Source organism: Pectinophora gossypiella, chromosome 5 (assembly GCF_024362695.1).
Source record: "Pectinophora gossypiella chromosome 5, ilPecGoss1.1, whole genome shotgun sequence".
Lineage (NCBI taxonomy): Eukaryota > Metazoa > Arthropoda > Insecta > Lepidoptera > Gelechiidae > Pectinophora > Pectinophora gossypiella.
The window spans coordinates 5,637,248-5,653,568 of record NC_065408.1 but is presented as its reverse complement, the minus strand read 5'-3'; the positions used below and the strand labels follow the sequence as shown (position 1 = coordinate 5,653,568).

Genomic DNA, 16,321 nt, shown 5'->3' with positions numbered 1-16,321 from the left:
GAATATCTTTTCGTCCAAAATACCAGTGTCTCAAGACGAAAGTCTTTGACCAGCGCGCGTTGCCAGTGATGACCTACGGCAGTGAGACATAGCCGCTTACTATGGGTCTCGTGAGGAGGCTCGGTGTCACTTAGCGGGCAATGGAGAGAGCTATGCTCGGTATTTCCCTGCTTGATCGAATCAGAAATGAGGAGATCCGCAGGAGAACTAAAGTCACCGACATAGCTCGGAGAATTGCAAAACTGAAGTGGCAGTGGGCAGGACACATAGCGAGGAGAACCGATGGCCGCTGGGGCGGAAAGGTTCTGGAGTGACGACCTCTTTCAAACTAGGTGAACCTGTATTTTGAGAGACAGTGCCTTCCCAATTTATGTATCTATTAACTACATTAACAGTGGTAAAAATACGGTATTAAAACAACTTTTTTTTAAATAAAGTATTTTATTGTACCTGAATAGTTGGTTAGATATCTCGTTGGCGGTATTCGATGCAGCAAAGGCGGTAATAGAAAAAACCGCAATTTATGTGGCGGTAATAGAGGAAAGTGAGTTTTCGGACATAAAATTATTTTTTATCCAAAATATTCACTCAAAATTAAAAATTCTTGATGTATTTAGCAGAAGACAGTCATAACAATACAAATAAAATAAATAAGCTGCACTATCAAATACAGAAGTACTTAATTTCTGAGAGGTAATCAGAGCATAGCTTAACCTGGCGGTAATAGGAGCGTTTACCTTAATAATGACAAGCATAAAATTTATGGAACACACGTCAATTTTAAGCACAAATCTAAACCAACCGTCTAAAAATTTAACCATGTCAATAACCCGACACAGTTAAGTAGACAGCACGTCAAACGGATTGCATACCAGCGACGTACCGTTTGATTCGCCCGGGTTATTCATTCATTTACTCATTCTTCCTAAAATTAAGAGCTGTGAATCATCCGTCCCTTTCCTTTTCGACGGATATGAAAATAACGGATATAACTTAAAATAAAATTAGGCGGTGTCTGCAGGAATCGGGGCCAATATGAACTTAATTAAACTCAAATAACTCAAACTTAAATAATTCAATAATGTCCTTGTCAGTGGCTTCGTGAAGGTCTTTAATAGTGTAGGTGTTAGGGCACTTAGGACAGCATAAAAGGTGAGACATAGTTACTCCACACTCGCACTCATCACAACCATCAACCAGGTATCCCTACCTGCAGAGATTATCCTTGCAGCGGCCAACCTGTGTCCGGAGCCTATTTAAGTACTTCCATGTCAGCCACGTTAGATTGCTTCTAGGCGGGAGGCGTAAGCGTGGCCAATTATTGGTCAGCAAGAATTTAGTATCGATCGCCATCGACTCGCAAAGAAGAAGAGTGATAATTCATTTATTATAAGTATTATATTAACACTTTCAAGGACAGAACGTCCAATGACGTTCCGATTCCAAGTTGTCATACTCTCATACTACTTATGACCCATCAATGACCCATCATGGTCTCTGTCCGTGAAAGGTTAATATTGTTGTAAGTGAAAAAGAAATATTTTTGGTTAGTAAAGCAAATTCCCTAGAGTGTTTTAAAGATTATGGTAATTACTATTCAACAAAAGTTGCATGAACGTGCTGAGTGCTGACTTTTCACCAAAACAAAACAGCACCACAAAATTTGTGAAATCTTCGTAAGCAACTTGCAAAAAGGCCAATATTTTGGAATGTAGTGATCAGAAAAGGCCAGTTATCATGAGATTTGGGACCCGCGTGTTTGTATTCTGTTCCGTCCCTCATTGGGAGCGCAAAGAGGACAATTTAGGTGTTTTTACGGTACCACGACAGCTGGGAACAAAACGTGTGTAGACGTTTTTGTTATTGTCGAGAGACTGGGGCCGGTCCGTTTTTATCTGACAAACAAACTAGCTAGACGCAGTTTGTGCCACCTGTTTAACGTTTAGTTATAAAATGTTTGCAAACAGTTCTCGTAATGAGAGAAGAAGCGATATTGTATCTATCGTGAATTTAAAGAGCCAATTTTTTCTTTCGGAACCTAACGAGATTATATATAATTTGTTCCTATAAAAACATAAACAGCCTAATATATACGTCCCGCTGCAGAGCACAGGGCCCATCTCATTCAATATGGAACTACGGGGTATGTAGGGTTTAAAAAACTACTAAACCTTACTAAAAGTCCTAGACTGATTTATTCATGATTTTAATCGTTAAACCAACGTCTTAAAGAAACTTCTTCAGCTTAAAATTCTCAAAATTTAACCATTCTCTGTTCGTGTTCATTTTATTGATACTTGGTAATAACAACTTTGGAAATATTTTAACTCTCGCAAGCTCTTATCCGTCGGAACTAAGGGAAGCTGCACAAATTTATAACTCGTATTCCGATAAAAGAAAACTAAGATGGAATTCTGATCATGTACGAGTATAAAAAGCATTCGATGAACGATGGGCGACGCGGACCGGCGTTACAACTAGTTAGGGTGACTAGTTACTATCCTAACTTGTTATGATTTCATTTATTTTAGAGTTGTTGCTGGAAACATAGTATTTTCCTTATGAAGTTTTTACATGTAAGCCGAAGCAAAAACTGGAAATGACTAATGCTTCTTGTCGCGTTATCCCGTCTTTCACAGGGGCCGCTTACCTAACCTAAAGATTTGACATGACCAGTTTTTTACAGAAGCGACTACCTGTCTGACCTTTGGAAGGTCAGACGCGTAGGGAAGGGAAAACCAGCCAACAGGTTAGGTCACATACCTCCGAAAAATACATTTCTCGGGGTTTCCTTCACCGCTGAGCACGTGATAATCATTTATGATCCAAACATGAATTCGAAAACAATTTCGATAATCATTAATTTAGACTTGTGTTGGATTCGAACCTGCGACCTCAAAGTGAGAGGCAAGCGTTCTACCTGCTGGGCACGGCTCTTGCTCAATGCTTCTTGCCATCCTGAGTGAGTACATTATACAAGTAAGTAGGTATCGTGGAACTCAACTTAGTCGAAGGACTCCTTTAGAAAATCAACATACCATAATAAGACTTATTTATTTTTCTATAAGTAGATAAGTACCACTCATTTCTCATTTTTCATTCTCCTAAAAGCTCATTATTCAAATAGGCCGATTACAGGTTAAAGAATAAAACAGCGAGTGATTCTATTCGTATCTATCCACCTACTTTAATCAATTAACGAAAAAATTGGATCACTAAATTCTAAGAACTCAACGAATATTTCAATATAATGTACTTACCTACAAGTTTCTTTCAAAACTGGCTTCGAATTAAAATTCCTAGGTATCATGAACTTTTCTACCTTCACTAAAGCAGAAATATTGGAAAATATGCGAATAAAGGCGCTATTATTTTCTCTAGAAAGGGATTAATAGGTGAATGCTTTCACAAAGGCCTGGCTAGTCTTTTTATAGAGCTGCTAGGAACAACGTTTTAGCGATTCGTAGCGCAATGTTCTAAATAATAATAAAAAATCTAGTGTGGAGTGGCGCACAGTATCATAATAGAAGGTTTTTTATTGTTCAAGCTTTTTCATTTTGTGTCTCTCAATCCAAGCGTACACAGCATGTCCCGCGTTTACACCAGTGCGTTTGAAACTTTATTTTTCTGTTGTTTGTTTGTAAATACAAAACATGGCATTATTCTCAACGAAGTCTAATTTTTATGCAGATAGTTACTACTTAATTTACTTTACTGTCTAAACTGTCATTTGCGTTAGTACTTACAAGTATTTATACGTAATTATTTTTGTTTTTCTTCTTTCTCACTAGAAAATTGATAGGACTACATTTTAAAGCTTTTGAAACACATACTTAATTCTTATTTATATTCTTATTATTTCAACTTTTAGTGAAAACTCCTATTTAGAAGTTAGCAATCTTGCTAAAGGCTATAACCCAAGTAAGTATGTTCCCTCGAGCCTACTAACAATATCATGCCAATACCTACAATGCCCAAAACTAACCAAAAATCTTACTAGTACTAAAAACTTTTGTAATACGAAGCTCTAGACATAAATCTACATAATAATTCCCGCTATTTTCCAAGCCGCAAAACCTTACAAAAATAAGTAGGCACTTAATGACATCCAAAGTAATTTCGGAGATTTGTTATCCACCTTTTGTTTGCCGTGTCCTTTGTGAGGTAAGAATAACTTTTTATGCGGCGCCGTGAAGATTGAAGATTTTATCTCGAGAGTAAGCGTACACGCACGCAAGGTTCCCTCGCCTCGCGGTTTTGTTCCCGAGCTCAAAGAATAACCGCTTACACCTAGGTCGACCTGAATGAGGAGTAAAGTCGTCGAGAAAAGAAATGCTTGTTTATTCTACAAAGACATCTCTGGTGGTAACGCGACTGCTTTATCAAACGTGAGCGGGTATTTTTATACCTAGCAATACGAGTTTAACTTGCAATTGCTTTATTTTCTTTTATGCATATAGTAAGTATGTATAATTCTTATAATTAATCTTCTTCTCACGTGTGGGTTGAGAGGTGGATTACCAACCTCATCAACCCTGGTGTCAGGATTACTATTGAGCCGCCAAAAGCCCCTGTCATGACTCATGTAACGACTACTAACTTACATCAGTAAGTAGTAACCGGGACCAACGGCTTAACGTGCCTTCCAAAGCACGGATCATCTTACTTCCGGACAATCAGGTGATCAGCCTGTAATGTCCTAACCAAACAAGAGATCACAAAGTAATTTTTGTGATAATTCCCCACCGGGATTCGAACCCGGGACCTCCGGATTTGTGAGCCTAACGCTCAACCACTGGACCACGAAGGCCGTTATAATTAATAATCATAGGTTTAAATTCAGCCTTATATAATTTTGATTACCTAGACGTAAATCAACCTATTTGTGGAAGAATGACAAGTTTAAATACACACATTTTTGGTAATACCTAATGATACATAAACAGCCTATATACGTCCCACTGCTGGGCACAAGCCTCCCCTCAATCAACCGGAGAGGGTATGGAGCATACTCCACCACACTGCTCCAATGCGGGTTGGTGAAGATGTTTTTACAGCTAATAGCCGGGACCAACGACATAACGTGCCCTCCGAAGCACGGAAACATCTTACTTTTTCGGACAATCAAGTGAATCAAGCCTGAAAAGTCCTTACCAAACAAAGGACAGTCTCACAAAGTGATTTCGGCAATGTCCCCATCGGGAATCGAACCCGGACCTCCAGATCGTGAGCCTAACGCTCTAACCACTAGACCACGAAAGCTGTTCAATTAAGCCTTATATAATTTTGAGTACTTAGACGTATCAACCTATTTGTGGATGAATTACTCAAGTAGGTAGCGAGATAAGTATTCAAATTCAAAAATATCAGTATTTAAATACACACATTTTTGACAATACGTAATGATAATAGTACGCAAACATCCACGAACTAGTGTGGCGCACATCTCGCGTTCATCTCTCCTCAGTCACACGAGACAAGCAAGAAGGAGCAGAATTTGTACCGCCGCCATTACAAAGTATTAAAGGAGCTCAGGCGATTTTAGAAAACAAAGGACTAACCGCCGCGGGGAACAACAAAGTGGTATGATACTTCTACCGAGTGTGTCGCGGATGACATTTTAGTTTACAGAGAAACCTCTTTGCTGGGAACAAGTCGAAATAAATGCTAGAGACTTTCCTCTGCCTCCGTATTTTCCTAATCCCAGCCTTTGGGAGTTTGTGAAGTAAACTTTAGTCTTTCTGGATTATTGATTGCGGTTGTCTCTTAGACAAGAGATTATACTCTTGCGATAGTTGGGAATATTTATGTGTTTTATAAAATTTATTTTGCCTTACTTTACGTTTACAGTGAGAAATATTCTTACCATTTGAAGCTACTATTCGTTATCTGCTCTGAATGTTTTACTCTGAGTATCTGCGTCTTCAACTGAAATAGCTCAAGTAATAAGTACTTAAGTATAATTATTACGCCTCTAAGTACATTTAAGTACGTGACATTGTCTGCGTTTTTGCTAAAATTTCTTTTTTTTTTTGAGTGACTTATTGTAGATTTGCTGAAAATGGTATTACCTACTTAACTGGACAAATGGGGAGCACTGAGAGCTCTCACGCGGTACAAAATTTAAGACAACAGGACCGAGGGTGCCCCGTTGGGCGCGAAGCTCGGTTCAGGGCGTCGTCTGAGAGTATAATATTTGACCACGCCGGCGGAGTCGGTATCAGGGGCTAAAATTTCTTAACTAACCTAACTAAGAGTTTTTTACGGATTTACCCAGTAACATCAAGGAGGCACAGATCTCAAGCGAACGTTTCCTTAATTACTTCTCAGACTACAGATGCAGTTTCGAGAGCTACATCATTTGTCTATATCATAGCTGTCCCGCGCGACGTGTTGTTCTAGATAAAACTTCAATTTATAAAGTAACTTGCTAGTTGTATTACGAATATAAATCTATTTTAAATCTTGTCTACTTAGTTCTAAGCTGAAATAGGTAAGCTCTTAATCTTCTAACTGGGAATACAAGGTCTTTACCTTGTAAGGTAGACCTAATACTTAGAAAAAGTTTATTTGGCATTGTTAACGAAAGTAGATAGAAGTAAGTAGGTACTTACAAACAGCCTCTGTGTTCTAGTGGTTAGAACGTTAAGCTCACGATCTGGAGATCCGGGTTCGATTCCCGACTGGGACATTGTGAAATTACTTTGTGAGACTGTCCTTTGTTTGGCATAATTCTTTGATAAGGAAAAAATAGTATGATTCCGTGCTTCGGAGGACACCTTAAGTCGTTGGTCCCGGCACAGTGGAGCAGCATGGTGGAGTATGCTTCGTACCCCCTCCGGTTGTTATAGGGGAGGCCTGTGCCCAGCAGTGGGGCATACTCGTATATAGGCTGTTTATGTTATATGTTAGGTATTCACTCTTACACACTACTTACTCAAAAATTGCCAAAACTCGAGCTCAACAACTGCCATATCCTAGCTTAGATTATGACGCTATGGAACATCATTAAGAGGTTGTCATTTCTGTTTTGGATATTTAGGATAATTCCCTCTTCTTCTTCTTATCCCCTCCCCTCCCTCTCTTGATTCCCTCTTATTACTATTAACATAACATAAGCTCATGATTGCATCCCAATTGAGGTGGTCCAAGTTACACCCAACGCAAGATGAACTAAGAACCCACACCCGATGCAATAGATGGTGAGCCGTATCGCCATCTAGAATGGTCGAGCCAACTGTGAAACTAGTGATTGCAATCCGGCGTCATTTTCAATCCGGCCGGATACGACCGGATTCCCATCAATCCAGCCGGATCCGACGGATCATTATTAAAGTATTTGAGAATGCTAACAAACAAGTCTTATAGGTATTTATGATGCATGAAAACTACGCACAACGCATTTAAAGTAAGTACCTACTCATGCAACAGCTACATTATTTTCCCACAAACTGCTAGCACCGGATCCGGTCTTCGGATCCGGTATATTATTACCGGATCCGGTAACCATTAAATGATGCCGGATCCGCCGGATTACCGGATCCGTTTTTCCGGATTGAAATCCCTATGTGAAACTGATAAATTAATAACTCATTGGTGCAAGTCCGGTGCCGGGTTAGAACCAGTGCTCCCCGTCTGAGAAGCAAACTGATGTATTACAGGGCCATAGTGATATCTTACTTCTCGTCATCAACTTATTATTACTCTTTTTACTACCAACTATCTTAAATTTTAGTTTCGGCAAATCTATAACAAGTCACGTCAAACAAACCCTTATATCATACAATACACTATTCCCCTAATCTACTTAGTTTGGTACCATGTCACATTAACTTTTTTGACAAATTGAACCGTAAGTCTCACTAAAAGTCAAATATGTTAGTGCGACAGAGTCCTAAAGTGGGTACATTATTTGCTCATGACTGTACCTAGGTAAGGAACTATTTCGAAGAATTTTCGAGCAATGACATTCTACGAATAAAAAAAATATATATTGACCGACAAATTCTCTAGTATCCCCTACAGTACGCTTTGACGAATTAATTGCAAACGTACAAGCACCTCATTAACCGTCGCGCAATGCGGGATCTATTAAAACGTGGAAATATTTCCACCAGAGCGTGGGGGATGTTAAAACTGAGAGGGGAAAGAATCTCGGACAATGCTCAGCGTTTATTCAAACGCGTCTTTGAAGTGTTGAGCGTAACGTATAAAACGCACTCGGTTAGATACGATCTTTAATCTTCGCACCTTTTCGTGTGGTCCGGCTAGGCGAGCGGTTTATAAATAGAGCTCTCTGCCTGCTTTGTGAGCTGAAATGAGACGAGATAAGAATCTTGAAAGTGCTCCAAGTGCTTGGCGTGCTCGTCAACACTAGATCTATTGCGCTTTTCATTAAACCGAACGCTCCTATAGTTTTTGCTTACATAGAGCTGTTTGGCAATTGTTCAAGGAAAAACTATTAAAGAATTATTAATTTCAACATACATCATACATACATAAACTCACGCCCGTAATCCCAAATGGGGTGGGCAGAGCCACAAGTAATCAAAGACAACTTGCAGCCACTGTTGATACGAAGTCCTAAGATGGATATAATGAACCTTATGGTGATAAGGGATCAGCCTATCGCCCATAACATTAGTCCATCATGTTAGAGGACGCAATCCCTCTGTCGGTTTTTACGACATGCCCGGGAAGACAAGCAGCTGAACGTGTTCTATGTTTTTTATTTGCTCCCAGAACAGCATAGAAGCTAATAATTTCAATTTAAATGTTATAATTGCAAAGACCGGCGTTGCGTTGATCTGCGTTGTTTTTTAAGTCTTTTTTAAACATAACATAAACTCACGACTATATAGAAAGAAAGAAACATTTATTACTCCCGGACACCACAGACACAGACAGACAGATACATTACATTTAACACAGGACAGAAACCACACGGAAATCAATACAAAAAAGAAAACCAAGATCAAAAATAATTAAAAAAAGAAAACAAACCAAAATCATAAAAAAATAAGATAACAGTAAGTATTCATAAATGCAACGCATTGACGGCCCGACTATCTGCGGTGGCGTCCGGAATAAAAGGACCTCGCTCAGCATAAATCGCGGCGTGAGCCACGACGCTGGTATTCTGCGGGCTCTGCTATATATATCCCAATGGGGTAGTCAGTTACACCCATCGCAAGATGAACTAAGTACCCACACCTCGGAGGAAACATCCGATCGATAGTCACCATTTTTGAGCAAGCAGAAGGTATATATCGATAGCTCGGCGACGCTTACAAATTAGTTTGTGTTTGTAGATATAGTGTGTCTTAGTAAGGGGCTAGCGGCCACGAGCCACGAATATCGTGAACGCGAAAATCGATCAACAGAATATCGCACGCACGTGTATACGGTCACGAGCATTAATATATATACACTTTGGTACCATGTCACATTAACTTTTTTGACAAATTGAACTGTAAGTCTCACTAAATGTCAATTATGTTAGTGCGATAGAGTCCTAAAGTGGGTACATCATATTGCTCATGACTGTACATCCCCTCCACGTGGACGAGATTTGCAGTAAAACCGGATTCTTGTCTTCCGGTTGATTGAAGGGACGCCGGCGCCCAGAAGTAGGCCATAACGTAGCATCACATCTGTTAGTGACATCGTAACGAAAACTTTGAAGGATGATTCAGGCCATGATTCTGAGTCGATATCAAGTGGAATATTCAGACCATGGTCTAAATGATCCCCTTCAGTAGGTATTCGGCACGATGTCACTTACACCCTGTATATGTGTATTATGTATGTTTATGTTATTCACGTAAAGATTCACTGTCTATCCCGCTGCACTTTTCATTTCACGCGTTTTAGCATTACATTAAATCCCACCATTTCCATGGAAATACAAAATGGCACTGCGCTTTTTTTCTAAATTATATCCCATTATTTCCTTTGCGGCTAAAAAACGCAGTTCCACAAAAAAAAAAACAGTTCGCAGTTAAAAATCTGTTTCCACTTCAAGTGTGTATTTACTACCACAACCACACCGCGACCGCAGCCACACCTCAGCGACGGTACGTCGGTGGGCGCAATGCGCATGCCGCGCCGTCATAAGTAAGAGGTGATGCAGCATTTTTTTGCCGCTGCCGCCCGCAATTGAAATAGTCGCAATGGAAATAGTGGGATAATGTGTCCCAGTATTTCCATCAATGGAAATTCGGAATGGAAATAGTAGGATACACCCAAATTTTCTAGCCCTCTGTTTTTCTTAGTATACCAATTAGTTACTCCATAAATGCGATAAATGAAAGACGGGTCATTCAATGTTGTATAATATTTATTTGTAAATTAACTATTTCAACTAATATAGCAATAAATTGGCTCAGGTTGTACCAACCATTACACATTCAGCCCATCATACATTTACCTCCCTTCCATACAAAACCTGCCTCCCTGAGCAGAAATCTAAAAGACGTGAACATCAAATTATCAAAATAACAATAAAACAGTGCATAATAAACAGTTAAATTACAAATTCAGAAAATTACAATTGTTTCACAAACAAATCAACAAGATTTGGAAACAACGTAACATCACAAAGGTTCAAAACGAACGGCCAACAGTCCGTCAGATCAGTGAAATAGTTAATTACTTTTATCTACGTAGATACTCGAAGATTTACTAGAGACAGACGATAATACGCGTCGATCTATACAAAGCAATAGGGCGTTGGTGTTACTCCTTACAAGTGCCGTATACGGCGGTAACTACAACGAAACTAAAATTACAATCCGGACGAAAGACGTCGAGTCGTGACTTGCAGGTACTACTCAGATTGCCTCGACAATTCCATTTCTCCGGATCATAGGGGCCAGTTGGTTGCAACGTATAACTACATCGATAGTACTAAGGTGCAGTGACGTCAGAACTAGTGCGCGATTAATTAGTTATATTTCTACCTAATAATATCTTATACACAATATCTTTAGTGCTGTCGAAAACAAATAAACCGCTAATGACGTGTCCGTATACACAACAGGACCCTTCGTCTGATTCGATCAACAACCAGAGTTTCACTTTCGTAATATTTAGTACCTTCCGAGTAGTGTAAGAAAAATAATAGTACCTTTACAGTTAAACAAAAAACTTGAATTAATTTCCAGCAGGACCCTCCGTGGTTTGAAGGTCTTCAGACCATTGGTGTATATCCCTGTATAGCGGTGCATTAGTACCTTCAGATTATCTTCGTTTTCTTTTAAAACAAATATTAGTTTATAAGAAATAAATCTACAAAATTTTTATACTGCCAGCAGGACCCTTTTTTGTTTTGGTGCTCTCAGTCCAGACATTCATATTTCCTAGCAGCAGTATATTAGTACTTTTCAAAAAAATATCGCTTAATTAAAAAAAAATGTATTAAAAAGTAATTAAAAATATTTTAAATAACCTGAACGACAATACGTAACTGCACAAATGAACCTCTGTTACTAATATGCGATATGACACTACGAAATCGGTTATTTTTTTTCATCTACCCTCAATTTTGTAAATTATTGAATTATATGTTCTTCGACGATTAAACTACGTACCTACCTAAAATAACATGAAAACTAAATTTTTATTTAATTGGTTGCATCACATAAATAAAACAATAATAGGTAAAGTAAACTCCGGGAATAGAAGTAACGTTATGCTATTTAGAATATTTTCCCTGATAATGAATCAGAGTCTTATTACTATTACTTTATACTACTCATTTTTTAACGAAGCGATATTTTTTTGAAAAGTACTAATATATTGCTGCTAGGAAATATGACTGTCTAGACTGAGAGCACCAAAACAAAAAAGGGTCCTGCTGGCAGTATAAAAATTTTGTAGATTTATTTCTTATAAACTAATATTTGTTTTAAAAGAAAACGAAGATAATCTGAAGGTACTAATGCACCGCTATACAGGGATATACACCAATGGTCTGAAGACCTTCAAACCACGGAGGGTCCTGCTGGAAATTAATTCAAGTTTTTTGTTTAACTGTAAAGGTACTATTATTTTTCTTACACTACTCGGAAGGTACTAAATATTACGAAAGTGAAACTCTGGTTGTCGATCGAATCAGACGAAGGGTCCTGTTGTGTATACGGACACGCTAATGACGCATTGAGAAGAGACATTATAGTGTTTGTACATTCAATTTGGTCTTTAAATGCCGTTGCGGCTCGGCACTGTCAAAAATAGATAAATTTTATGAGACTATAATGTCGCGTCTGCAAAGCTTCGAGCGGTGAGCACATCACATTTATAAGCTGTGAAAACTATTCGAATTATCCCTTTGAGATGGCATTAAAGTAACAGTATTGATTTATCACGTAATATTTTTGCAAGGGATAAGTCGACTTCGCTTCAGCGCTTAAAACATGAATAAGGCGAATAATCACAAACAATTTACGTTTCGGACTAGCAAAAGGAACGTATGAACTTAGACCCCGTTAAGGCAGAATGATTTCCAAAAAATCAAATCATAAAAATACAGTGTTCATACTAATTATGTACAATAATCAACACAACCAGCGCTTTGACGCTAATTTAAAATGTACCATTTAAATGAAGCAATTGAAATTAATAAAACCTTAACGAGTGGAGGCTACGTGAGACTACGTTATATTGCTTCAACTACAAAAATAAATAATGTAGAGTCTACAAGTCACGTATTATGCTAATTAAATAAATAAATAAAATTTATCTTACCTACCCTACCTAATCGTGAAGAGAATTACGGCGAAATACTGACAGTAACGAAAATAAAGAATAATATATTTTTTTTATATTTACGATCGCTGAAGAATAGTGGTCAAAGGTAATTTTCGTATCGTATCTATGGCATAAATGATCAAATGTGCTCTCTGGCGCGAAACTAGGTTAGGTTATCTCGTGTGGTTCTTTAGAAGTGTGAGAAAACATCGTATTTTTCGCGCAGAGTGTGTTGTGTGGTAACAGTTTACAGTACGCAGAATTCGTCGAGAAGGTTCCTGAGCTCCTTGTTGTGTGCTGCCTTGGAGCCGGTGGCGGGCGACGCGGCGGTAGCCCGGCCGTTGTAGCTGAAACATAACACCAGTAAGATCATCCGTGCTTCGGAATGCACGTTAAGCCGTTGGTCCACTTTTATATATGCCTCTATTTTTGAATTATGTATCCGAGCAATGAGGAAATAGGTAATTATGATATTATATTCCGTAACGGTCTCTGTGGTCCAGTGGTTGAGCGCTGAGCTCACGATCCGGAGGCCACGGGTTCGAACCCCGGTGGGGACATATCACAAAAATTACTTTGTGATCCCTAGTTTGGTTAGGACATTACAGGCTGATCACCTGATTGTCCGAAATTAAGATGATCCGTGCTTCGTAAGGCACGTTAAGACGTTGGTCCCGGTTACTATTTACTGATGTAAATGAATAATCGTTACATGAGCCATGTCAGGAGCCTTTGGCGGCTCAATCATAACCCTGACACCAGGGTTGATGAGGCTATTCCACCTCACAATCCACACGATAAGAAGATAACACCAGTAAGGCTGCGTTTCTACCAATGATGAGCGAGGATGCGTAGCGAGAGATGTGTTTGTTAACTACCAATAGCGTCGCTTCCTTATCGTAATTCTTCTTCTATAACATAAGCCTACGACTATATTTTTATTTTTTTTAAAGAACGTCTAGGGCCCTGTGCCGAGGTTTTTCTTGCAGCTTCTTTTCCCCGGCTATACAGGTTGTGAGAAGCTGCAGTAGTTTTAGGCGGATGAGACGTTCGTTATGTAAAATTGACGATTCAAAGTGTAACTATGTTACCAACTGAATAAAGATATTTTTGAATTTTGAATATTTCCAATTAGGATAGTCAGAGATACAGCCGTCGCAAAATGAACTAATAACCAAGTCACCCGAGATTTATTTGTCAGTCACTAATGTATAAACAGCGCGAATGAAGACCCTTCGAATACACTACCAATCATTATTGCCAATTATACACATTGAAACGTTAAAACTCTGTTTCCTTAGCCCTCTTATCGTCCGAAAGCAGGAAAAATCTACATAAATGTTGTGTTAGATGCAATAAATTTTGATATTACTTAAGAAGATCTTGCAGGTAGTTTAAAAAAAATAAAACCATGCATTTGTTATGCTAATGAGATGCTTTGTGTGATGAAAAAAAAAAATAACAAAAACCATACCACAGTGTTGCATATTAATTCGACAAATCCACAAAAGTAGATAGTTTTATTTCACGTACAATTAATAAGCTTGTGTCTAGAAAACAAAAATAGGTTAATAAGGAAAAGTTATAGTGCATAGTATAGTATATACACCTTCTCGCCAGATATGTTTAAGTCCAATGTGATAGGCGACGAGCATAGGCTCACTCGGTTATTGGCAATAGGGTCATAAACCGGGCACAAATCCTGGAAACTACGAGATATCAATTTATCTATGATCCAAACATGAAAAAATCAAACACAGAGAAAAATAAGCAGTTTTTATCCTCATTACACACACATATTTAAAGCAAATAGGAAGAAATAATGTTAAATCTACAGTAAGCTCACCTAATAGTTTTCGGCTTGGGCTCAGAGTCCGAATCGACAGGTGTCGGGGCGGGCTTAGAGTCGAAAAGCTGGCTAAACCAACCACCCTTCGATTGGGACTTGGCCCTGCAACCAAGCCGTTAGGTTATGAAATGCCCATGCGGCATGAGTTACGCATCGCGCGCGACGCCACAAATCACGAGCTTCGACCAATAGACGTTCGACGTTTATCTAACTAGCTAAACTATATTGGTCACAGCTCGCGTTGTTTGTCGCGTCTACGAAGATAGCGCAACCTATGCAGCGAGGGATGAAGGGGTTAGTAAAGCATTTAAAACATACACATGAGATTAAATCCAAGCAAAGAGATGAGACGCAAGAATTTCGACGTGTCTATCATGTCTCGAAATGTAGACATTTCGAGACAGATATTCAGTTGCTAGAGCAACTGTGTTAGGATCATTCTTTTATCGCCCCAAATATTTTAAGGATAAGAATATGCCAATTCTAAGCAACATTGCCCGAGAAACCATTTTTAATTTATTAATGTCAATGTATATATATGAATCATACGATAAACATCAAGTTGATCTGATAAGTAAATGTATGGCCGAATCAATCTACATGCAATATTGAACTTCATAACATGCGTGGTACCAAGTACTATAAGGAATAACTAACTGCAAGTTCTAATATTTAAGTATATAAAATAAAGGAAAACAGTTTCTTATAACAATATAAAATGACAAAAATAACATCTATACCCTATTTCATAGCATGATTAAAGTGACATATTTCACTAAGCTGTGTACTTTTAGTGCAAAAGAGATATTTCTCGTCCCTTTCGCACTAGGTAATGTACTGTATGTCCTGCTGTAATTCTAATCATGCTATGTTAAATAGGTTACAGATATAAAGTATGTTTTCAAGCACTGGACGGTACAGTCATCTTGACACCTTGGGATGGGACCCGCTCAGCCCTTGCGGCATGGGTACATAGCGCACGAATAGGCGAATATATGATGATATCTCTTTCACAATACCGTAGAATAAATAATAATACGTATCGAGCGGTGATTCTCCGATCCGCACCAATTCGTATCGAGGGCCGACCTCACTGACATTGCGCAACGTGATAAAATTATCGATGTTTCAATCAATTTTGTCGAAATTTATAAGTTTGTTTTTTTTTCTTAACATGCGTGGCACGTAATTTTGTTCGTATTTTAACATAACGACATGACTTATTTGGATTCACATATTAGCACCAATCGACAAAATCGTCAGAATCGATAAAATGACCGTGACCGCGTCACGTTACGCATGTTGGCGCTACTGGTCTTACTTTGTGGCTGTAAGGAGTAAGGGGGAGAGAATGGGCTGTCTGTCTCGCTCGCAATTACGCGTTAGGCGGCACACAGTAAGAATGAGATTTGTGTATGGAGAAGGAGAAAGGCAGAGAACGCGGATTCTGTCTCACTCGCGTTTACGCGAGGCGGCACACCGTAAGAATGAGATTTGTGTATGGAGAAGGAGAAAGGGAGAGAACGCGGATTCTGTCTCACTCGCGTTTACGCGAGGCGGCACACCGTAAGAATGAGATTTGTGTATGGAGAAGGGGAAAGGGAGAGAGCGCGAATTGTCTGTCTCGCTCGCAATTACGCGTTAGGCAGCACACGATAAGAATGAGATTTATGTATGGAGAAGGAGAAAGGGAGAATGCCCGGACTGTCTGTCGCACTCGCC

At 38.9% G+C, this 16,321-nt stretch overlaps 1 protein-coding gene across 6 annotated transcripts in view; it reads right to left on the bottom strand.

The window, feature by feature from the left end:
• Positions 1 to 10,321: 10,321 nt before the first annotated feature.
• The window catches only part of LOC126366825 (2-oxoglutarate dehydrogenase complex component E1), a 54,395-nt gene continuing 48,395 nt past the window's right edge, over positions 10,322 to 16,321 (bottom strand). For 4 of the 6 annotated variants that reach the window (XM_050010118.1, XM_050010117.1, XM_050010120.1 and 1 more), the window contains exons 22-23: positions 14,597 to 14,701; positions 10,322 to 13,097 (exon numbers count right to left, since the gene is read on the bottom strand). In XM_050010118.1, coding sequence (XP_049866075.1) covers positions 12,998 to 13,097; positions 14,597 to 14,701 — 205 coding nt within the window. In that variant the 3' untranslated portion in view covers positions 10,322 to 12,997. The remainder of the gene's footprint in view (positions 13,098 to 14,596; positions 14,702 to 16,321) is intronic. The other 2 variants (XM_050010121.1, XM_050010122.1) reach the window with 1 other exon arrangement.